The 23850-nt window shown below is 52.5% G+C and overlaps 2 protein-coding genes across 3 annotated transcripts; both read left to right on the top strand.

Annotated features, from left to right (window-relative positions):
* Positions 1 to 356: 356 nt before the first annotated feature.
* ESD (esterase D) lies at positions 357 to 9851 on the top strand. The gene is made up of 9 exons (XM_078878735.1): positions 357 to 464; positions 2726 to 2802; positions 4476 to 4564; positions 5320 to 5418; positions 6002 to 6126; positions 7152 to 7271; positions 7718 to 7816; positions 8183 to 8350; positions 8668 to 9851. The coding sequence occupies exons 2-9, from the start codon at positions 2735 to 2737 to the stop codon at positions 8746 to 8748; spliced, it is 849 nt and encodes a 282-aa protein (XP_078734861.1). The 5' UTR covers positions 357 to 464; positions 2726 to 2734; the 3' UTR covers positions 8749 to 9851.
* Positions 9852 to 16962: 7111 nt separating this feature from the next.
* On the top strand, positions 16963 to 23850 carry LOC144948809 (uncharacterized). Of its 2 annotated transcripts, none has more exons than XM_078878460.1 (4): positions 16963 to 17776; positions 19014 to 19434; positions 22527 to 22637; positions 23608 to 23850. In XM_078878460.1, exons 1-4 carry the CDS (start codon positions 17183 to 17185, stop codon positions 23814 to 23816), a joined length of 1335 nt encoding a protein of 444 aa, XP_078734586.1. In that variant the 5' UTR covers positions 16963 to 17182; the 3' UTR covers positions 23817 to 23850. The 2 variants fall into 2 exon arrangements, with proteins under 2 accessions (XP_078734586.1, XP_078734587.1); XM_078878461.1 differs by having other exon boundaries at positions 22534 to 22637; positions 23608 to 23779.

Below are 23850 nucleotides of genomic sequence, written 5' to 3'. Positions count from 1 at the left end.
TGCAAGTTAAAATTAGTGTTTTAATATATATATTTTTTTAATTTAGGGCCCCCTCATAACATTTGCTACAAGCCCCGCGCTAGCTTCATCCGGCACTGCTGGGGGGGGAGGGTAGTGGTGGCGGTGCTGCTGCTGCGCTAACCGCTGCGCCACCGCTCCCACCACCCCCACGCGGCGAACGGCGACAGCAGCCGCAGGCGCGGGGGGGCACCCCCTGTACAGTGCGGGGGGGGGCACACCCCTTGTACAGTGCGGGGGGCACCCCCTGTACAGTGCGGGGGGCACACCCCCTGTACAGTGCGGGGGGGCACACCCCCTGTACAGTGCGGGGGGGGCACACCCCCTGTACAGTGCGTGCTAACCGAGCGATCCCCAAATACACCAGCAGCAGCAGCACCACGGGAGGGCAGCAGCAGCAGTCAGCACGGGAGGGCACGAACACTTTGCGGCGGATCACTCGGCAGGTGAAGTTGAAGTTGTTGGTGGTGATGGTGGTGGTTGTGATGGTGGTTGTTGTGTTAACGCGTGCGGGTCGCAGTTCTGTCCTTGCCGTGCTGCTTCTCGGCCATCGTCGGGGTAACGCTTCGTGAACGCCGCGTCTCCCCTCCCAGCAGCAGCAGCAGCAGGCCGCGTGTCCCCAGCGATGCGCCTCTCTGCGCTGTGGAGTTTCTCTCTCTGCCGCCAACCTCGTTCCGCTCTCTTTGTCGACGCTTGCATCCCACGCGGCTGCGATCCAAATTGCCATAGAGGGGCAGGCGCTGTGATTCAGCGCTTCGTGCACCTAGCCTGGCACCGGCGCCTGGGTGACGTCGCCGCCACTTAGTGGTGAACGAAGGTTGTTACGTTATTGTATGTGGAAATGTGTGTCGTACATGCGTGTGTACCGTGTGTGTGTGTACATGCGTGTGTACCGTGTGTGTGTGTACATGCGTGTGCACCGTAGATGTGTCTATATAGTACATGCGTGTGTACCGTGTGTGTGTGTACATGCGTGTGTACCGTGTGTGTGTGTACATGCGTGTGTACCGTGTGTGTCTATATCGTACATGCGTGTGTACCGTAGATGTGTCTATATCGTACACTTACGTGTGTGTGTGTGTGTACATGCGTGTGTACCGTGTGTGTCTATATAGTACATGCGTGTGTACCGTGTGTGTGTGTGTGTACATGCGTGTGTACCGTGTGTGTGTGTACATGCGTGTGTACCGTGTGTGTGCCGTACATGCGTGTGTACCGTGTGTGTCTATATAGTACATGCATGTGTACCGTATGTGTGTCTATATAGTACATGCGTGTGTACCGTGTGTGTGTGTGCCGTACATGCGTGTGTACCGTATGTGCGTCTATATAGTACATATGTGTGTACCGTGTGTGTCTATATCGTACATGTGTGTGCACCGTACATGCGTGTTCAGTTCTGCGTGGCTCTAGCCTCTCTTTATTTGGCTTTAGCATCACTCTACAGGAGGCAAATTACTCCGTTCACTAACAATGACAGGCTCCTCCTATACAGTAACTTTAAGTGCCTAGCTGGAATCTCTAATTTAGGCTGAGCCTGCCATATCAGACATTCAATCGGTCTCGGAGCCATAATTCTTTCGGAGACCAACATTCGAAAATGTTAGGAATGTTAATGTTTTTATTCGCTGAATAAGCAAATGCTTGAGTGTGTGCCACATGGTCTTCGAAGGGTTGCGTGACAATTTATATCGGGGGTAGCCCAGAGGTTTGGCAAACAGCTGACCCATCACTGCTGAGACCCAGGGTTTGAATCTGAGTTTCCCAAGTGTATCGAGTTCTTCTTGGTCTAAGCTTGGTGTAAACAAAACCTCTTTTGTATTAAATTTGGCAAAATTAAAATGTTCAGTTCCATTGACATGGGACAAACGCTCTTTCCAGGGCATATAAGTGGTGTGACCCCGTGTGGATAGAGACTGGTTATCTTGACCTCAACTAGTTCCATGAAGTCTTCTGTCATGGCCATTCTCTGACACGAGGTGTTGCACTGCTCGCAGCAGACATCCTAATGTTGGTCGCTTTTGCGACCAAAATGATCCATAATAGACTTTTTTCGGGTTGATCGCGTAAATATAAATGTCTGTAAACCTGCCACCACCCAACAGACAATTGGTACCCAAACGGATAATTCTTCCTCTTGTGACCTGTTTCCGCAATCACATTTGGAATATAATTGGTAGAAGGATTTTATTTAGCAAAACTTACAAAACTTGCAGTACAGCAAATGGATTGAATCCATCTGTGTGGAGTTTTGAGTGTTATTCCCATGCATGCTTAATTGTTTTCTCCTGGGTTCTGCAGCTTCTTCCCACTCGTTAATGGGGTTGGTCATCTTCTTAGGTTTTTTCGGTAAAGTTACGTAGAAAGTAAAATAAAATAAAAACAAAAATCACGACGTTTCGGAGGCAACACAAGTCTCCGTCATCAGGTGGGACCGTCACAGCCAGATTAGCTGTATCAAGTGAGGCAATGATTCAAGATGTAATCCCTTAAAAGCGAGTTGAGGGGGGAGGGAGAGGGAGGGGGGAGCTCATCAGACTATGGTAGCCATCCCAGTGTTGCAGGACCTTATCCGAAGAAGAGCCTTCAGATTGAGTGAGGGTTTCCGGGATAAATAATATTGTTGCTATCATTTCCAGAAGATGTGACACCGAAACGTAACATTGGCATCGACGCCTTTCTCCCTAATGTCTTTTCACCTCCACAGGACCCAGCCATGGCTCTGGTGGAAATTTCCAGCAACCGGATTTTTGAAGGATATCAGAAGGTGTTTGAACATGAGAGGTACGTCCTGTCTTTTCTTTTGTACAGCATTTGCAAAGCGGCCGGCAAAACATGATCACCGCGTGTTTACTCTGGTGATCCATTTGTTGCTTGGTGGCTAGCGTTTGGACCTCCTGTGTAAGGGTATAATGGGTAGTGAGGTATTTACCATTTGCCAGACGGTTACAGGGAACGTATAGCTTTGTCCCCATGGCACACCACCAGAAGGGGGAGCAGTCATTTAATTTTAGTAAACTTTTATTTTACCAGGTAAGGCCCACTGAGTTACATGGCTCTTTTTCAGAAGTGACCTGGCCAAAAATGATAGCTCAACGAAGTGGCTTATCACGTGGAAATTTATAGCAGCCAAATACTCTGAACATACGTCGAGTCTCCGGAGGACCCAGAGAAAAATCCACGTGACCACGGGAAGAGAGACCGCCAAAACTCCAAATATACACATCAGGTCGGGATGGAACGCACAAACTCCTGCATACCAACCAAGGGAGTTAACATCTCACCACCATGGCAAGATGTCTGTACAAAAGGGCAGCAGACGGGGGCAAGGTGACAGGGAAGAGAAGGCATGCTATTACAGAAACTCGGGGTCATCGGTGAGAGTACAAGCACGAACCACTGGGAATTTTAAATTCCAAAGTTGATTAATCTCAATCTGAAGTAAAGGGGCAGTTAGAATATTAATAAAGTATAGATTGCTGCAATCATCCTCATCAGCAACATAATTATTGTAATCATCAGCAGCAACAACATTAGGCACAGCAACATCAACAGCAGCAAGAGCTTAATCAGCAGCAACAGCATGATCATCATCGGTAACAGCAGCAGCAGCACCGTGAATTTTCCATCCAACTGGAGGCCTCGCTAGAGCACTCAACCTCCCACCTGCATGAATATAAAACTCAATATTGAAATACGGTCACAACGGAGGGCGAATTTATTCAAACGGAGTTTAATTATGGGACTGGCCCCACCCTCCCTTGGAACGTTGCAAGGACTCGCATTTAGAACGACGCTCAACCAGGAAGGCCGTTGTACCATTGGGACTGTGACGAATCGTAGTCGACATCTGTTTCCATCTGTCCGGGTATAGAACGTTGCCCCCCCCACCCCACACACACACGTGGGTTTTCTCTGGTCACTCCGGTTTCCTCCCCCGTGTAAAAACACTCATCATTAATTGGCTGAAAAAGCCTTAACCCTTTCCTGTTACGAGAGGTCGGCAAGTTGCAGGGTGGGTGTCCTGTTCAACGCCGAATCCCGGAACGCGCAAGAGACTCAACGTTACTTTTATTTAGAGAGGCATGGCGCCGTTGTTTTTAAAGACATTGTACTCACCGCAGAGAACCGTGGCGACACAACTACCGCGCTCTACGATAGCTGGTGCCAAAATGTGGCACGTGGCGACCTGAATACGTACCGATGAAGTTATTTTATTCTAGTTTTTCTTCTGATTCTGTTCCGATGACATACGTGCATATACGTCATCAGAAATGGGAAAGGGTTAAAACAAAAACCGAATGTAGCTGGACCCCCCTGCAAAAGAGTCTTCAGTCTCAGTGTGGCTCTGCTGGATATTATGGATGGATGAATAAATGAAGTTGTATTAATGCATCGTGCATCCCTCCCCTCCCCGAACTCCCCCGTCCACCGCGTGCCCCCTCGCCTACTCGCAGCTCGGAGCTCAAGTGCAAGATGCGCTTCGGCGTTTACCTGCCACCCAAAGCGGAGACGCACAAATGCCCAGTTCTCTACTGGCTATCAGGTGACCCGAGCATGGGCAGACTACCTCCACTCAGCCCCGTTAATAATAATAACAACGATGACGACAATTTAACACGTAGGCTTGCGCGACCATAATACAGATTTTTTGGGTTAGTTGGCTGTGTCGGGTGGTGGCGGGTTTTAACGACACATTTGTATTTTTACGCGATCTAACCCAAAAAACCTGTATTATGGATGATGACAGTTGTTGTGTGATTTTGTATTTGCGGCCGCTCTCATAGCGCAGGCCTCTCGCGAAGGAAAGCGCTGCGTTTCCCAGATGATTATAGTTTGCCAGTAGGGAGCGGCGATGTTGCTACGCGTAATCCTGATTATGATGATGATTTGCGGAATAATTTTTCAGACTGAGCATATTTTGGACCATGATGCTGGCACACAACGTCGCGTGAGCCGGTTGTGTGTCTGTACGTATGTTGATCTTTTTTCGCACCGTACGTAGCCAACTGTGCTATTCGGAGATGCGATTAGTTTGTGGGCCGGAGCAGAAATTGCCTAAGGTTGCATCACTTTCGTCATACCGATTTATTTATGCGGTGAATACAAGTGAACTACGTGGTAACCCAATCGCATCAAGTGGTTATCACTTAATTCACTCTAATTGGCCTCTAAAAGAAATTGGAACCATTGAAGCGTTGCCAGGCGGTACCGACGAGTGAAGTATGAACTGTGTGTGTCTCGGCCCATGTTTTCTCCCTAACGTTGTGCCCACATCGCCCCCCGCGCCACGCCTGCCAGGCCTCACGTGCACCGAGCAGAACTTTGTGACGAAGGCCGGGGTGCAGCGCCTGGCGTCGGAGCACGGCCTCATCGTGGTGGCGCCCGACACGAGCCCTCGTGAGCAGCAGCAGCAGCAGCGCGCCCGACATCCCGTCGCCATCATCACCAGCATCGACGCGAACGTCACTCGTCACCAACCGACGACATCATCCGTCGTCGGTTGTAGCATCACCAGCATCCATGCTCTCTTCGATTATCACCAGCGTCATTACGAGCATCATTACCACCAGTGTCAATTGTGACATTGTTACCAACATCATAATTCTAATCATAACATCATCATAACATTTTATCACCACCATCAACTGCAAGACGCCACTGCCGTGCGGTGTTCACTCACTTTTGAACAGTTTCTATTCCGGAATTCTCTACGTCACGAAGCTCAAAGCAGAACAAGCCAAATGTCGTCGTACCTTTAAACCTCCGGTGAGGAGGAGGCGGAGGAGCTTTAGCGGTAAAAATTTGATCAATACATCGGTACGTATAGATAATAATATCGTTGTAAACGTTGTAAACCTTGTCGGGTGTTAAGGGGTGATATAATGACCAGGATTTTTGCATAAAACTACTTCTACTGCAAGTACGTGGAATGACCCGAAAGAAAACATGGAACGCCAAACCCGTGTGTCGGCGCACTCAGGCGGCTGTAACGTGGAGGGGGAGGACGAGAGCTGGGACTTCGGTTCGGGCGCCGGCTTCTACGTGGACGCGACGCGCGACCCCTGGAGCCAGCACTACCGCATGTACTCCTACGTCACGTGCGAGGTGACGCGCTACGGGCGGAACGACGTGCCCAACTCGTCGCTTCTGCATCGATGCTTCTTTTTTTAGTCCTAAAAGATTTAGGTTTTTTTTTCACCTCCACAATTTTATTCCAAGTGGCGCTATCGGCGTCGTGTCACTTGACGAAGTGCCCATTCGGAAATCTCTCAGTGCAGCGCGCCCCTCCCATGTTAGAGAATGGCCCGTGGAAGCGGATATCACAGACCTACCATTCGAGAGCCTTAAAGCAACCTCTGCTCCACTCTTCCACACGGTCCAGGGAAGCGCTTTTCCTACCGCCTCTGGCCAGACACTCTTGCTATTGAGACTACCCTTGTCTCTTGAGTTCGCACCTGGCTAAACATTACAAACTAATGTTCATTGCATGACAGTAAAACTGATCAAGTGCAGGGCATACATTTACATAATTTAAAGTATTTTTTCAGTGCTGTCATTCGTGACCGTGCTGACACCATCAACTCGCTATACTTGAGAACCCAACTTTAATCGCAGGCGGCTGAAACCTGGGTTCGAACTCTGGAATTCAGCGTTGCCAGCTCGGTCACTTCCATAAGATGATTTTGATTGCGATGCTTTACTATGGGGAGAGATGTCTTCTGGAAGATCGTTGTTGTCAACTAGATTTTATTTTACCAGGTAAGGCCCACTGACCTCTTTTTCAGAAGCGACTTGGCCACAAATGATAGCTCAACGAAGTGGCTTATCACGTGGAAACTTATAATGGTAGCCCAATACTCTAAATGCACGTTAATTCTAAATCAAGAGGGGGAAACCGCAGTACCCGGAGAAAATTGCACACAATTAAAACATGTCTACCAGAAAACCCAATTTTATATTCCATATCATAAAGACGCAACCACAACATTTGCTTTAAGATACAGCGAAAATAATTTTATAATCCAGATGATGCGGTATACTGGATTTGGGGTGCCGGGTGCGGAAACATCGAAGTGCAATGCAGAACAGGTGAAGCGTTGAGTGTTGACGTGCGGACGTGGCCTCCACAGCTGCCCAAGCTGGTGAAGGAATCGTTCAGCGCGGACGCCGAGAAGCAGTCGATCTTCGGGCACTCGATGGGGGGACACGGCGCGCTGGTCTGCGCGCTGAGGAACCCCGGCATGTACAGGGTGAGGAGCCGCCGTGGAGTGAACGGGGAGTACGGGAGGGGAACAAAGCACCGAGCATTGTATGATCCGGAGAATATGGGCAGCGTAACCCGATTCTCAGGGCCGTACTCCCAAGTTGCGGCTTGGCTCTGCCTCGGCCTCTACTAACGTAAACCCCGCTCTGACTTGAACCGCCTCGGTCGCTTTCAAAGATGCGTAGAGTGAACGGCTCCGCTATGGCTCACCTCAGGCTCAGCTCATGGAAATCCTGAGTGCATGGCTGGGAACATTGCTCAGAGTCAACTCGGGTTCAGCACGGATTTGAGCCGGATCACTGGAGCCAAGCCTGAGCCTTGACTAAGAGTACCGGCCTAAGCATCCGAATTGCTGTACTGCCGATCTCACCACTCCATCCCTGCCTCTCCCCCTCTTTCCGCACCCCCCCCCCATCACCCGCCCGCACCCAGTCCGTGTCGGCGTTCGCGCCGATTTGCAACCCAGTGGAGTGTCCGTGGGGCCAGAAGGCCTTCGCGGGCTACCTTGGCGAAGACCGCGAGGCCTGGAAGGTGCGTCATCGCGTCGTGGGTCACTGAAAGTAATTCTCCACCGACCGCGCCCGACCTCATTGTGCCTCGGAAGCAAAGCTGCCCGCGAATTCTTGACCTGGTTGCTGGTAGACTGAAATGGGTGGCACGTGGCCAGCAGTCGCCACAGCTATAGAAATAACAAAAGGTATCCTGGATGCGGTGTGTCGGGCGCAGAAATGTTTACCAGTTTGCCAATCGACTGAAGTAGGTGGGACGGGACTAGTGGTAGCCACAGGCGTCGCGAGAGGTGGTGGACTGGATGCTTTGTGTCCGGCGTGGACGTATTTTCCGGGTCGCCATCACGGGACATGGAATTAAATGAACCGCTCCGTCCTGTTCGCACAGGCGTACGATGCCACGTTGCTGGTGTCCACCTACTCGGGTCCACCGCTCGACATCCTCGTCGACCAGGGCAAGGACGACCAGTTCCTCTCGGCCGGGCAGCTCCTGCCTGACAACTTCCTGGCCGCGTGCACGCAGGCCAAGGTTCCGGCCGTCTTCAGGCTACAGGAGGTGCGGAGTCACCCGTGTGTGTATGCGTGTGTGTGTGTGTGCGCGTGTGTGCGTGCGCGTGTGTGCGTGTGTGCGCGCGTGTGTGTGCGTGTGTGTGTGCGTATGTGTGCGTGCCGCGAGGTAAACTACACCAAACTTTTTTATTTTACTGAGCTACATAGATTTTTTTCCAGAAGCGACCTGTCCACAATTGATTGACCTACGAAGTGGCTTGGCATCACGTGGAAATCTATAGCAGCCAAATACTCTTAAATGCGCATTTCAACATGGGCCTGGTTCTCTTGACACCGTTATGTGGACTCCTCCGGTGTGCACAGGGCTACGACCACAGCTACTACTTCATTGCCACCTTCATGGACGACCACGTGCTGCACCACGCCAAGTACCTCAACGCGTGAAGGCGACGCGGGGGGGAGCCCGCAGCCCGCCGCGAGGCCCGGTGTCGCTCACCACGGCCTGGCGACGCTCACCACGGCCCGGCGACGATCCTGGGTTCGAGTCCAGGCTCTCAGCCGCCGGTGATTTAAAATCGGTTCCCGAGTTGTGTCGCAACCCTGTTTGCCAAAGAAAAGGGGCGCCGCGATGGCCACGTGTTGTCTACGTACGTTGAACTTCTTTGGCACCGCATGTAGCCAACCACGCTAATCGGAGGTGCGGGGGAAATACAGATTTAAAAGTTCATTATAAATGTGGAGGGAAAAGCCAGAGGACCCAAATAAATATCCACGCGATCACGGGGAGAACATGCAAACTTCAAATATACAACAGGCATCAGGGTTGGGATCGAACCCACGACCTCTTGTACACCAGGAGAGGTAGTTAACATATTGCCACCATCGCTGCAGCAGCTGCAGCAGCTGCAGCAGCTGCAGCAGCTTTGGTTTTGTGGAGCACTTTCACGTGGCCAGGTTGGATCTTGACCTGGCAACTTGGGTGTGGAGCCGGTTCAGAGTATTCCACGTGTACGTGCCATCATTGTCATCTGAAAGGAGGAGATCCGCTGCTCGAGGTGACACGGGTGGCTAAGCCACGCAGCCGATTCCACGACATTGTGTGTGACATAATTGGCGAGAGACAATTCGTGCCAGTAACGAGCACAGTCAGATTATTTCGCATTGAGGTTGGCAGAGCGAGCAGAACTATAAAAGTGGAACTAAAAAAAACAAAATTTTGGAATTGTACATCTTCCAGGATGTGTGGTCAGCGTGGAAGAGTAGGCCAAACATACCCTCCACAGGGGCTCTCTAGCGCTCCCTCGAGCGGAGGGCCTCCTGCCAACATTGCCGTTTGCAACGCAGTCGCAGGGCTGCACCTTTACCTTCAATTGAATCTCCAACCCCGTGACCGCAAACGGTGACCATTCATCAAACCGCTTGGGGGGGTGTGTCTGTGTGTGCGCGCCTATTTGTGTGTGCGACACATGCCCTATGCCCTCATGCCCCCCCCCCCCCCCCACTTGTGCTCATAATCTGCTTAAATAAACTTGTAATTGCAAACTCTGGAGACTCAAAGCTCAGCTGGGTAATGATTGACGCGCGGTTTAAACATTACGCCGATGCTGCACCGCTGTCTTTTGTGCCTTGCCCGTAAAGGTCCTCACACGGCCCCACGCACAGCGCCTCGTATTTCACGGCTTTAAAATCACTCGGACATCGCGCACTCCTGGCTCTCCGTGCGGTGGCGGCTGCGCGTGAAACCCACTCGCCCCGGCGATCGGTCGCTACGACCGGAGTGGGGCGACACGGGGGTCGTAGCCCGACAGCCTGCGTCCGTCCTCGCCGAGTCACCCAAAGGTTTGCAATGGCTCGGGTTCGTTGGACTTCCACGTCGTTCCTGGAATGAGGCGTTGTGCTCGTGACCGCAGAGCGGACTTTGCTCGTTTCCTATAGAGCGTGAGTGCCGCGTATTTACAAGAAGAGTAGAAAACAACTTTGTATTTTACCAGGTAAAGCCCACTGAGCTATGAATAGCTCCTTTTCAGAAGCGACCTGGCCACAAACAATAGCTTATGGAAATGTATAGAAGCCAAATACTACTAAACGCATGTTTCTAAATGTGGAGGGAAAACCGGAGGACCTGACGAAAAATCCACGCTACCACGGGGAGAACATGCAAGCTGCAAATATACAACAGGCGTCAGGGTTGGGTTCGAACACACGACCTCTTGTATACCAGGCGAAGTAGTTAACATGTCGCAACCTCCAAGAACTGTACTGACAGCAGCGTCCCACCATCTGTTTTTACACAGAGGCTCACTTCACCACAGACTCAGACACACAGGCCCAGAGATATACTCACGTGGAGACCAACACAACAACTCCGATTGGCACGGTTGGCTACGTACGGTGCGAAATAAATTAAATATACAACACATAGGAAGCTATTGACCCATACAGTTTGTCATAGGCTCGGAGACATTCCCAAAGACCACAGATCTGCCTCAGTATCCCACCATCGGCTCCGATGTCTTCTCTCTCTCCCTTAGTCGCTGGACGTCATGGAGACCACCCCGGTGCCTGTGCACACGCAAGGACACGGCGTGTCCCACTCGTGCCTACGAAACATGGGCACGCCACTGTGCGGGGTTTCGAAGGTTTAATTTTGCTAAACGATTCTGTGGACGGGCACGTGGTGGCTGCGTACGATGACATCGACTCCGTGTTCCACATTTCATTCATATCATTGTTTTTAAATGATTGCTGGATTGTGGTCAAAGATTGAACAGAGCTGTTGATGATAATTATTATTTTTACAAACTTTGCTTCCCGTCCGTTCCAAATGAGATGTTTTCTAGTCCACCAATGTAATGGATTCAGCAGAACCAATGTAAAAAAAATAACGTGCAGCCCTCGGTCAATCCTCTGCTAGATGAAGCCCCCCCCCCCCACGCCGTGTTGGTAATGAGGGTTGTTTGACCATACTTCACCAAATCGGTCAGTGTTGGTTGGTGAACGCAGGGGTGGCAGGACCGGGTTCGGATACCGCTCACCACTGATGTTAGCCGTCGTGGTGGGGGCGCCACGGTGGCTAGGAGATGTTAACTCCCTCGCCTGGTATACAGCAGGTTGTGGGTTCGATGCCGACCCCTGACGCCTGCTGCTGTGTATTTGGAGTTTGCGGTGTCTCTCTCTCTCCCCCCGTGGTTGCGTGGATTTTTCTCCGGGTCCTCCGGTTTTTCCATCCACATTTAGAATCGACATCACGCGTTTAGAGTATTTGGCTGCGATACATTTCCACGTGATAAGCCACTTCATTACCTGGTAAAATAAAAGTGTTGTACAATATTGCATATCGCAGTATGCTAACCACTAGCCCACCACTCCCTCCAGACCAACGCTCACGAGCAGTGTTTGCTTAAACGAGCAAACTCTGGAATAGTTTCGACCTTCAGGATCTCATCAGCAGTCAGGATTTTTCAACAAAATGCCGCTTGGTTGCCAGATGTTATTGGCGAGAGGACCCCATCTCCAAATCTGAGTCTCCGTTGCAAAAACAGCATTCGTTTATTAAAACTCAAGTCATCCACAATATTCCACTTGTGTTCTATCAATCGGTTGGACATCCCAGAAGGCAGTGCGGCATTTACTTTGATATTTTGTATGGAGGGGGCACGTAATTATTTATTCTCCAGACAAATATCCAGCAGCATTTGTGCAAGAGTAGCGACTCTGACGACGACCACGTGGTAAGAGGCACTTTATGGGGACGCTGCCAACGATACGGGGCCCGAGGCGTCGCGCCGTCTCCAGCTTGTCACTTCCTGCCAACGTCCCCACTCCTCCTCGTGCTCTCTCCATTTTCAAATTTAGATTTTTTTTCTGGGGGGGGGGGGACCCCGAGACCCCCTGGAAGATTTGGTCCCCCCCAATGTTGACTCCATGGCTACGACCTTGCCGGACCCACAAGGCGGCACACGAGACGGACACACGCCGATGTTGTCCCGCGTACGGCCGCTTCGCCGCTTCCGACTGAATTGAAGGCACACACGGAGAGAGCAAACTTGTTGTTGTAGAAATGTTCGAGACCCCCACACTGTGGGCCCTGTCCAGCCTCCCGTGCTGCCACACCGCACGGAGACCACTGCACTTTGGCCTAAGCATTGCTACACCACTGCCGTGGGCTGCAGTGTGTGTGTGTCTGTGTGTCTGCCTGTGTGTGTCTGTGTGTCTGTCTGTGTATCTGTCTGTCTGTGTGTGTCTGTCTGTCTGTGTAACTGTCTGTGTGTGTCTGTCTGTCTGTGTGTCTGCCTGTGTGTCTGTCTGTGTGTGTCTGTGTGTGTGTCTGTGTGTGTGTTTGTGGGGAGTGGTAGTGGAGTGGTTAGCGCACTGCGCTACAAACCCGGCCACCCAAGTTCGATTCCCGCTCACGGCCAATACCGGTGACGATTATCTGAACCAGTTCTGGGCGTCCCCTAGGTCGACTCAGTCTAAAAAAAGTACCTGATGCGGTGTGTAAACATCGCCACGAGGGAGACAGGCGGCCGGGCGTGGTGTTGGCCACCCACCCCCTCGTGTGCCGTGCCGGCCTTCATAGGTGCTCGCTAACAGCACTTGCCCCAACAGTCTGTTTAGGCTACACGGGGGATATTTGTGTTTGTATAAAGAGGGGTGGAGGAAGGGCTTTGGATTCACGGTCTGCACCCCCCCCCCCCCCGTCTTGTTTACACGGCGCACCCCAAATCAACATCGGACAGTTGACCACTGTTGGTATAAGCGCGCTCCCAGTTTGCTGATGAGACGCTGAAACGTCGGAATTGGCCCACAGTTTGCTTTTATTGAACCAATTCTGCTGATGGACGCACTCCCAGAAGGCCGTGTCGCTGACGGGATGTGTAAAACAAAACCCGAGTTTAGTTTGGTGCAGAAACACGTGGTAACGGGGCGCTGTGTGTTCGGTTATTTAGGGTTTCAACACGGCCACTCACTGACTATCCCCTGACTCAGACATTGCCAAGTAAATATTTATCAAATTATAGAAGTATCTTACACAACCGCAAATGCCACGCAGAGTTCTGGAGTACATTTTATGAGCAGCATTGGTTCAGTTTAACACGCAGTAGGCTTTCGCGACCAATATCATCCATAATGTAGTTGTTTTGAGTTAGATCGTGTAAATATGTGTCGTTAAACCCGCCACCATCCGACACAGCCAACTAGTAAGGGTTGTCACGTAAACAGAACGTGCCAATTCTTCACGAGTACAGCACCACCGGTTGTGTGTTGGAGAGCCAAGCCACAACATTTACAATCTGAGTACGACGTTTCGCCAGTAATCACAACTAGCTTCATCAGGCAACAGCCAGATTTGTGGAGAAATCCTCCTGGTTAAATAAAAGCAAACTGTAGAACGGATTTGACACTCGTCAGCACAGTCAGACTTGCTTGAACCACCGCTGGTGACCCACCTGACCTCCCAAGGCAAGAAGGACCTTGACGCTGTTCACTTTGGCAGGAGTGGGATACTGCGACGTTGGGAGGTTTCGGCCAGTTCCGATGAGGGTTTGGCTTTGCGTGGGCGCAAACCGGAGCACGTGGAGATAACCCAAACACCGTAGACGAGTGACAGCCAAGGGTCTGCACGGATGGGTTGACGAACCCACTTGCCGTAGCTGCCCACCAGTGGCCACCTCACTGCCCTTGTGGGTCTGGGAAGGAAGCAGAGAACCCGGGGGGGGGGGGGGGGTCCAGCACCGCGCTGTATACGAGGGGGTGACACCCGGCACGGCCGTCAACTCGGAGCCCTGCGCCTACAACACCTGGCAAGCCCCGGTGGCCATGAATTCAATAACAATGTCGCCTTGTCATTCGCCGCCGCACAGGATTGGCTCTCAGCCTCGTCGAGGATCACTCGGGCACGAGGAGTGGGAAGGCAGCCACGCGGTGAGCCGGTGGAAACAATTTCCCAAGCTCTGCGGTCCTCTACACGTGAAGGTGTTTTAGGCCGCACCTCCGATTAGCTTTGTTGGCCACGTACGGCGCGAAAGAAATTGAACACACATACATACCGATGAGTGTTCACACGTGGCAGGAGCGCGCGCAGAAACCCAACGCGGTGAGGGGGAAACACTCGATCCCGTTCAGACGGGACGGGTGGAATTCACGTTCGCTGTCTGCTCGACGCCCACGGCGAGTGAGCGAGTCACAACGTGGCGTTTGTGCGCGCGCGATCCACCAGCCCTCGCTCCACACTGCTGGATGTACAGGCCGGGTGCGTCGATGGCGAAGCCACCGCCCGCCTAAAACGAGAAATGACCGGGTCTCTCAGCGCTTGCCGAGGTAAGATTCCAAGATCCGTGGCGCAACGCGCGGGTGAGTTTGTCTCCGTGACCTCCGCGTTCACACCGCGCTTGCAGCTCCCTCGCCATAAGCACCACGTGTGGTTACTCCAGGACCCGATTCCTTGCAAAGGTGTGTCCACTTGGTGTTCGAACAAACAAACACCTCCTTCATAATCATAATCAACGATTTTGGGTTAGCTAGCGTTATTTATAAATGTGTCGTAACCCTCCACCACCCGACACGGCCAATCAGCAAAAAGGTGTCACGTTGACAAAAGACAAATAGTTCACAGCTTTAGCCCACCGGTGTGTTGAAGCGTGAAACCACAACATTTACAATTTTTGAGTAGTACGACGTTTCGCTGGTAATTGCATCCAGCATCATCGGGCAATTTTAGCACCAGAAAGGGTAAAACCTATTCTTGTTATTCATACTTTGAGACTGGCATAAAAGATATCCCGTGATGTAGCTGCACACCCCGAGCTGCACGTGCTCTGCTGCGTGCGGCATTGCCCTTGCGCTGGTCGCCTTGGGGCGGCGTTCTCTGGTCTGACACTGGGGGTGAGACCAGGCCACGCAGAAGGCTGCTGCTGTGTCTGATGGAGGCCAATCAAAGACAATCCATGTATGATCAGGTCATGTGTTGTTTGCATGTTCACCACAACTACCATGCGTGGTTGGGGGGCATCCATAAATGACGTCACGCGATTTTGGAGGATTTTTTACCCCCCCACCCTCGTCACACGGCGTTACAAAAAGTCAGACCCCCTCTCAAATATGACGTCACAAAGCTCTGCCCCCCCCCCCCCCCAATAAAACACGTTTCAAATCGCTTTAAACTATTTTAATTGTAGTGCGTATTTAATGTGGCGCTGCACTCTGATGTTGTAGGAGAAAACATTTATTAAAACGTCTATTTCATGAAGTAGAACGTGTTGTCTATATTTATTTAAAGTTGCGCATTTTAATGTGACGTCACATTTATCAACCGTCCCCCCCCTCGTCACACATCGTCACAAATGTCTGACCCCCCCCCCCCAGGTGCGTGACGTCATTTATGGACGGCCCCTTCATGCAGTACTTGATTCCTTGCCAAAGGTGTGTATCGATTTGGTGCTTGAGCACCGAAACACCTCCTGTTACCCCGTTCTGAGATTCCACACACGGAGGCTTCCTTGCTGGACAGACGTGGTAGCTTGTGAATGATGTTTTTATGCTAAAACATGTTCCCGTGTTCCAGCTTTACTGCTCCCAAGGTCGCAGTTTTGCAGCCCTTAGAAGCTGCTCAACAACGGCAGCTGTCATCTTCACCTGTGTCTGTGACAAGTGTCGTGCGTGTATTCGTGTATTGTTGTCGTCTCTGTCACGGGCTGAATGGCAGGGCTGCCAATCGGTGTGAGTGTGTGGCCAGGTGGAGGTGATAGGAACACAACACCACTCTCACGCACGCGCATACACAAACATACACACACACACGCACACATACACACATAAACATACACACATAAACACACGCGCACACATACACACAAACATACACACACACGCAGACATACACACAAACATACACACACACACACACGCAGACATACACACAAACACACACACACGCAGACATACACACAAACACACACACACACACGCAGACATACACACAAACATACACACATACACACACGCGCACACATACACACAAACATACACACACACGCAGACATACACACAAACACACACACACGCAGACATACACACATAAACATACACACATAAACACACGCGCACACATACACACAAACATACACACACACGCAGACATACACACAAACATACACACACACACACGCAGACATACACACAAACATACACACACACACACGCAGACATACACACAAACACACACACACACACAAACATACACACATACACACACGCACACACAGACACACACACACAGACACACACACACAGGCACACACACAGACACACACAGACACACACACAGACACACACACAGACACAGACACACACAGACACACACACACAGACACACACAGACACACACACAGACACACAGACACACAGACACACACAGACACACACACAGACACACACACACAGACACACACACCACGCTTCGAGCGCTGCTGTTCCCGCAGCGCTCGAAGCGGCTCCTCCCGCGGGGTGAAGGGGCAGTCCCCCCCCCTCCTCCTCCTGGCGGGCAGCAGCAGCAGTAGCCTGGGGCTGGGGGCCACGCGGGGGAGCCGGGGGTGGGGGAGGCGGGGGGGGGGAGCCGTGGGGGGGGGGGGGGGGAGCCGTGGGGGGAGGGGGGGGAGCCGGGGGGGGGCACACGGGCCGCGGGAGAGGTCGGCGGCCTGCCCCGACTGCCACTCGTGCCCCTGTCTCCTCATCAGCATCGCCGCCGCCGTCATCGTCGACTGATCAGCAGCAGCAGCAGCTGCTGCATCACGGTCACTAACAGCAGCAGCAGCTGCTCCACCACCAGCAGCAGCAGCAGCTGCATCGTCTCGTGCCGCGCAGTGGCCGCGTCGCCCCCATGGAGGAGGAGGATCTCTCCGCGGCTGTGCGCGCGATGGGCGGCGCGCAGCGCCTGCTGCTCGTGGGCGGCGGCGGCGCGGGGAGCCGCCAGGTGCTCCACGTCGTCTCCAGGGCGCTGCTGCTTCTACGCGAGCAGCAGCAGCAGCAGGAGCAGCAGCAGGAGAAGCAGCAGCAGGAGAAGGAGCAGGAGGAGCAGCCAGAGGAGCAGCAGCAGCAGGAGAAGCAGCAGCAGGAGAAGCAGCAGGAGGCGAACCCCGAGAGGCAACGCGCCCCGGGCGGCGTCTGCGCCCAGGGCGCGGCCAACGGCGCCCCGGGTACCGACAGAGACGCAGCCGCAGCCGCTGATGCTGCTGATGATGATGACCCCACTACGACTACGACCGCCGCTGATGCCGCTGATGAGGCCCCCGCTACCACTACGACCGCCGCTGCTGCTCCTGCCGCCGCAGTCCGCGAGTGTCGTCGGTTCTGTTCCGCGGGCGCCGCGTGTCGCCGCGTGTCGCCGTCGTGCTGCGTCGTCCTCGTGGTGCTGCCGCCCGCCGCGCTGCTCCGCGACGCGAGAGCCGCGCGGCTCGTGGCCGAGATCGTCAAGGTGACATTCATATCAGCCAAAAACTCTAAACGCGTGGTGTTCAATATAAATGTGACAAATCCCAAAAATCCACACGATCACGGGGAGAACACGCAAACTCCAAATATACAGCAGCAGGGTTTGCATCGAACCCACGACGACCTGTCTAACAGGCGAGGTAGTTAACATCTCCTAGCCACCGTGGCGTCCCTTACTCGATGGACCCCTAGACAATGGTCTTCTTTCAACCAATCCACACGTATGTATGTGTGTTGAATTTCTTTTGCACCGTACGTAGCCAACCGTGCTAATTGGATTTGCGGGGAAGGACAACAAACTAAAAACGATAAGGAGTTCAAAAGAAAGATGATGTAAAAGTGCACAGCTCAAGTGGCTTCCAAATATCGGAAGGAAGAGCGTTCCAGACGGCCACAGAAGCGCATATGAAAGCGTGCGATGCAGTAACTATTTATTCGATGGCTCGCCAAAAGGCGCCACTGCTGCTGCTGCTGCGAGTCGGCGTAGTAATCGTTTATGCTCCTTGACGAGATCCGCGAGGTTCTGTGGTTCACTTGTGGCGAGCGCTTTGCGTGGGCCAACCCAGCCGCAAGTCAGCTCGTGTGCCGGTGCCGGGTGCATTGTTCACACCGCGGGATCCCGAGAGGTGGCTGCGGTGGCAGCGGTGGCAGCGGTGGCTTGGGGGAGCCCTTCATCCAGCAGTGGATTGCCCATCGCTGATGACGAACGGAATTTAAATCGTTATTAAATTCATAACGTACGCAAATTCTACTTAAAAAGGGATATTCAGTTCTAGATTTGAAGCTTTCGTGACTGCAATGATTCATATTCTCAGGTTTTTTCGGTAAAGTCACGTAGGTAAAAACATTAAAATTAATGAAAGTAAAATAAAACAAAACAAAAATAAAATTCACGACGTTTCGGAGGCAACACAAGTCTCCGTCATCAGGTGGGACCGTCACAGCCGAATTAGCTGCATCAAGAACTTGATGCAGTGTTGCCTCCGAAACGTCGTGAATTTTATTTTTGTTTTGTTTTATTTTACTTTCATTAATTTTAATGTTTTTACCTACGCGACTTTACCGAAAAAACCTGAGAATAGGGATATTCAGGTTACGTTTTGATTGGTAATGCTGAACATTTCTGTACGTCTGCAACAGCAATATTGGTTTTCTGCCGAAAGCTCTCGGCCTCATCATGATCATCGTCGTGATCCCCGTCGTGTTTCCCGTGGCCACAGGACATCCGCAAGCGGTGCCGCCGGAGCCCACCGCTCGCAGTGATCGGGGTCCTCTACATCGAGCACCCAGCGCCGTCCTCCTCCTCCTCGTGCACATCCCCATCCTCTCCATCGCCTTCATCGTCGTCGACGACGAATTCATCGCCATCTGCAACGCCACCCGATCCGTCGCCCTCACCGTCGCCCTCACCGTCGCCGGCATCGTCGCCCGCGGCTCCGCCGTCCCTTCCATCGGAGGAGGAGATCGGCAGGGCCTCCGGGATCCTGGCCGCGCAAATCCGCGCCGGATTCCGCTTGCCCGAGGGCTCGGAGGTCCCCATCGAGGTGTTCCGCCCCGGAGGAGGAGGGCCAGACGGAACCGATCCGGCGCTGCCGCTCAAGAGATGCATCTGCCGGGCGGTGTACGGGAAGGAGAAGGACGGTGCGTGGAGACCCCGGGTGCCAGGGCACCGTGGGAATTTCGTGGGAATCTGATCTCATCTGGAAACTCCGGTGGGGTCCCTGGGAGGGTAGTGTCCCTCCCTTCGATGATTTTTCCATGGACTGGAATTCACACGAATGTGTGGAGTAGAACTGCCTCCCGCCCATGTTGCTGAGGTCCTGGGTTCGAATTTGAGTTTTGACCACCCGCATGGCTTCATTTGTCACTCGATGTTTTCTGGATGGCTGCTAGGCTGGCTCGGAGTAGGGGTTTGTCGGCCACTAGAGTACAAGTTCCATTCAAAACTAACAAAAATCCTAATTTCATGTAGCTTCTCTGCACACCACCGCACACGCCACCGCAGTCTCGCGAGGACAACACAAGGCGAGACATGGATGTGGCGTACCAACACAATTACCGCAACAGCGCCTGCACTCTTCCAGCTGATTCTAATCCCTGGCCACCCGTGATTCACACCGAAGACCCCAGTGAGCATTCGCTCGGCAGAAGGTTGCTCATTCTCCTCTGGTGCCCCCACGGTCTGGAGCGCCTTTTTATTTCTCTCTTTGCTCGGCAATGTCTGCATCTTGTGGTTTTCAAGGCTGCGGAATCCAATTAATGGCCTCAGATTTTAAAGTCCAAAAACCAACGTCTGTTTCTGGGCCCCAAGAATTTGGGTCGTAAATATATTAACCTTGCCCTTGGAAAGGTTTTGTCTAGAATTTGCGTAGAGTCCTGAATCCAAAAGTGACATCAAATGGTCGACGTTTTGAGGTCCTTTTAAACTAAAACTTCTAAGAATGTTTTTTATTTTACCAGGTAAGGCCCACTGAGCTATATGGCTCTTTTTCAGAAGCGACCTGGCAATCACAAATGATAGCTCAATGAAGTGGCTTGTCATGTGGAAATTTATAGCAGCCAAATACTCTAAACCATTTTTATAAATGCGGAGGGAAAAACCGGAGGACTGGAGAAAAATCCACACGACCACAGGGAGAGAGGCACGCAGACTCCAAATATACAGCAGCAGGCGTCAGAGTCGGGATTGACCCCACAACAACATCCTGTGTACCGGGCGAGGCATTTTACATCTCGCCACACCTTTTTCGAGAATGCCAGTGACCAGGATGTTTCTAGACGCACGCGACAAAGATACGCAGCTCATGACCTGCTGATCACCCGGAATGTGCCCGAGGTGGTCAGATCTCAGAAGCCAAGCAGGCCTGAGCCTGGACAGTGCTCGGATGTGCGGCCACCGCACATAAAACACCCAGCGAAGATGCCAATGTTGGGCCCACATTGGCATGTGGCTGGACCAGTGTTGAACCAACGTTGTTGGCCCGACGTTCTACGTTTACTGGGCAGGTGTCGTCGGCTGTTGATGGGCTTTGGCAGGGCAACGGAGGGTATTGTAGCAAGATCCCTTGTTGTACTGTACTTCTATGCCGCTTCCGGCCTCTGATTCGTTCACGACCTTTACCAACCTCCACTGGCGAGCGTTCGCCAACGTTCGGTCAGGTGCTGTCTGTACGTCTTGCCGTCAATTTATCACGGCGATGGTCTTGTCTAGAATCGGAGGCAACTTTTGATTTCATAATGAAGTTAAATTAATCACAAAGTTGACTGGAGGCTCGGTATGTGGGCTGTAAACGTGGATAGCAAGAAAAAGAAATATCGTTGGCAGTTCAACGGCGTTGGGTCTCGAGTTGGCCTGCCCAGTGATGATGGGACAGGGAATGGTTGAGACCGGTCCAGAGCACCCAATGCTGCTGAATACGGTGCACTACCAGAAGGGCTTTGTGTCCCGATGGGACGTGGAATGTGTTCTTCATGTGTACAGACAGATATGGGCGGGTTATGGGCGTTTTGTGTGCTTATTTATTTTAGATCGTATAGGGGGGGGTGTCACACTGCCGAGATGTTAACTATCTCGCCTGGTATACAGGAAATCGTGGGTTCAATCCCGACCCTGACGCCTGCTGTATATTTGGAGTTTTCGTGTCTCTATTGCCGTGGTCGCGTGGATATTTCTATGAGACCTTCGGGTTTCCCCTCCACATTTAGAATGAACATCACGCGTGTCGAGTATTTGGCTGCTGTAAATGTCCACGTGATGATAAGCCACTTCGTGGAGCTGTCAGTTGTGACCGCCAGCTGTAGAGCTCCGTGGGGCCTTACCTGGTGACATACACAGAAGATACAGACACACCGACAGCAGGACAGGGTGGCGAGTGTGTGCGTGCGTTCAGCTTTGGTGCTCGCTAACAGCACTTGCCCCTACAGTCTGTTAAGGCGATATGGGGGATCTTTGTTGAGCAGTGGCTATGGCTGTAGGGTGCGGATGTCGACGCCGCCTGTACACGCCCCGAACGCCAGAGCAGCACCCAGCTCGAGTCCAGGACGCATTCCACTCCACGGACGAGCGGAGCCGGAGCGCGCAAGAGGAGCCGGCCGTAGAGACGACGAAACGATCCGTTTCGTTGAGAGATAACGAGCCGAGGGGAGCCACTGCGTTGTCGTCGTCACCGTTTAGAGAGGCAGGAGGGGAACACGAATAGACGGCAGCGACTCCCAGGGTGCCACGCTGCCGGGTTACCGCAGCAGAGGTGAGAATTGGCGCGTCGAGGGATACACTCCGTGCGCCTTTTTGTTACTTACAGCCTTGGGAGGGCGAGGGAGAAAGTGGAAAATCAGGTCTGCTGGCTTTGAGAGACCCGTCCCTGACGGCCACAGGGACGGTCTCTCCTCCCAACCAGTTTCAAAACGCACGCCTGAAGCCGGATTCGTCAAAAGGTAACGTTGGGCCGTTCGTAATTATTTGACGCAACTCAAACAGCGCTGCTTGTTGCTGCCCCCCTTGGCATTTGGGGGCCCTTTGGGCCAGCGCTCGGCAAATCTGCGATGCGTTCCACACACGCTCGCCCACTCTGCCAACCGCGTGTGGCTACTGATGTGGCTACTGATGTGCGCGCGTTCTGCGGTGGTGACCCACAGAGGCTGATGCTCGTCCGTTCGTTTTGATCGTCCTCCTGTGCCCCCCCCCCAACGCCAACCCTTTCATGCCCCCCCCCCCACCCGACCCCGCTCCTTAGCATACAGACAGCAGCGAGGAGGCCTGGAGCGCAGAGTCATGGAGTGTTTCTCGTGGCTCGGTCGGAGAAAGGCGTCCGGGCGGAGGACGAAGTCGGAGGGGAACACAGCAGGTACCCCTGAACCTCTCCCCGCAGCCCCCCTTCCCGCCACCTTCCATGGGTGTAGTTGTCGATGGCTGAGTGACTGGGTGGGCCAGCTGAATGGGTGTCTGGGTGGCCAAGTCCTTTGAGAAGCTGGATGATAGAGTGGCTGGGTGGATGAATGGCTGAGTGACTGAGTGGCAGGGTGCGAGGTGTCTGAGTCACTGGGGATGGCTGGGTCGCGGGCTGGTATGGTTGCTGGGTGGCTATGTGGATATGTTGCTGGCAAAGTTGCTACCAGTGTCAAGGACTTGTTGTACTGGACTGTTTCATTTCATCCACAAAGTTCAACCACCATATCGCTGGACAAAATATTTATTGTTCCACTCATTCTTTCCAAAGTTGCTTTAACCTTGCTGAGTTCAAGAAAAATGTAACTTATTTGCTGCTTGTATGTTGAACTTCTTTCGCACCGTACATAACCAACCGTGCTAATCGGAGGTGCTGTAGAGTACTTTTATTGGTGATCTCTTGTTTCTAGCTTCAGAACTCCCTCCTATCATCTCTTTTCACAAGTCACGATAACATCGCTCTATTCAAGAAATGTATGATTTATTTTCTTGGTTCTTTCGGTAAAGTCACGTGGAATGGAAATAATAAAAATAAAACATAATAAAATTATATAATATAATAAAATAATATGCTTTAATAATTAAATTATAGAATATCATATTATAATATAATAATATAATGTGTGATTTATTCTTTGCTGCAACACCATCAGTGCTCTCGGTTGCAAGCCACCTTATTTTACAGAAGTTTGTGTGCCTGTGTTCAGCAAACAAAACATACAAATGTTTTTATGACGTATGATGAAACCTGCTCCGAGACACCCCGGAGGATAGGCGGGCGGCTCTCATCAAAACCGCACCGCGATCATCGTCACCACGCTTGTGACTGCCCACACGTGTCCCGCTGACGCATCATCTCGCCCGCACAGCAGCCAGCGGCAAGGAGCCGGCGACCGCCGGACGGAGCCCTGAGCCCCGCGGGGAGCCTCCTCGCCCCTCCGTGACCTCCGCGACCTCCGCGACCGGCGGCGATGGGGCGGGCGGCGCCTCGGGCGGCCCGGTCTGCATGAGCGGCAAGGCCGGCATGAGTCTCCGCCACGACCTCGCCTGCTCGACGTCCGGGCTCAACTCCATCTGACCGGCCGACGAGAGGAGGGCCCAACGTCCGTGCG

This window comes from Lampetra fluviatilis, chromosome 51 (assembly GCF_964198595.1).
Source record: "Lampetra fluviatilis chromosome 51, kcLamFluv1.1, whole genome shotgun sequence".
NCBI lineage: Eukaryota > Metazoa > Chordata > Hyperoartia > Petromyzontiformes > Petromyzontidae > Lampetra > Lampetra fluviatilis.
This window is presented reverse-complemented; position numbering and strand designations above follow the sequence as displayed.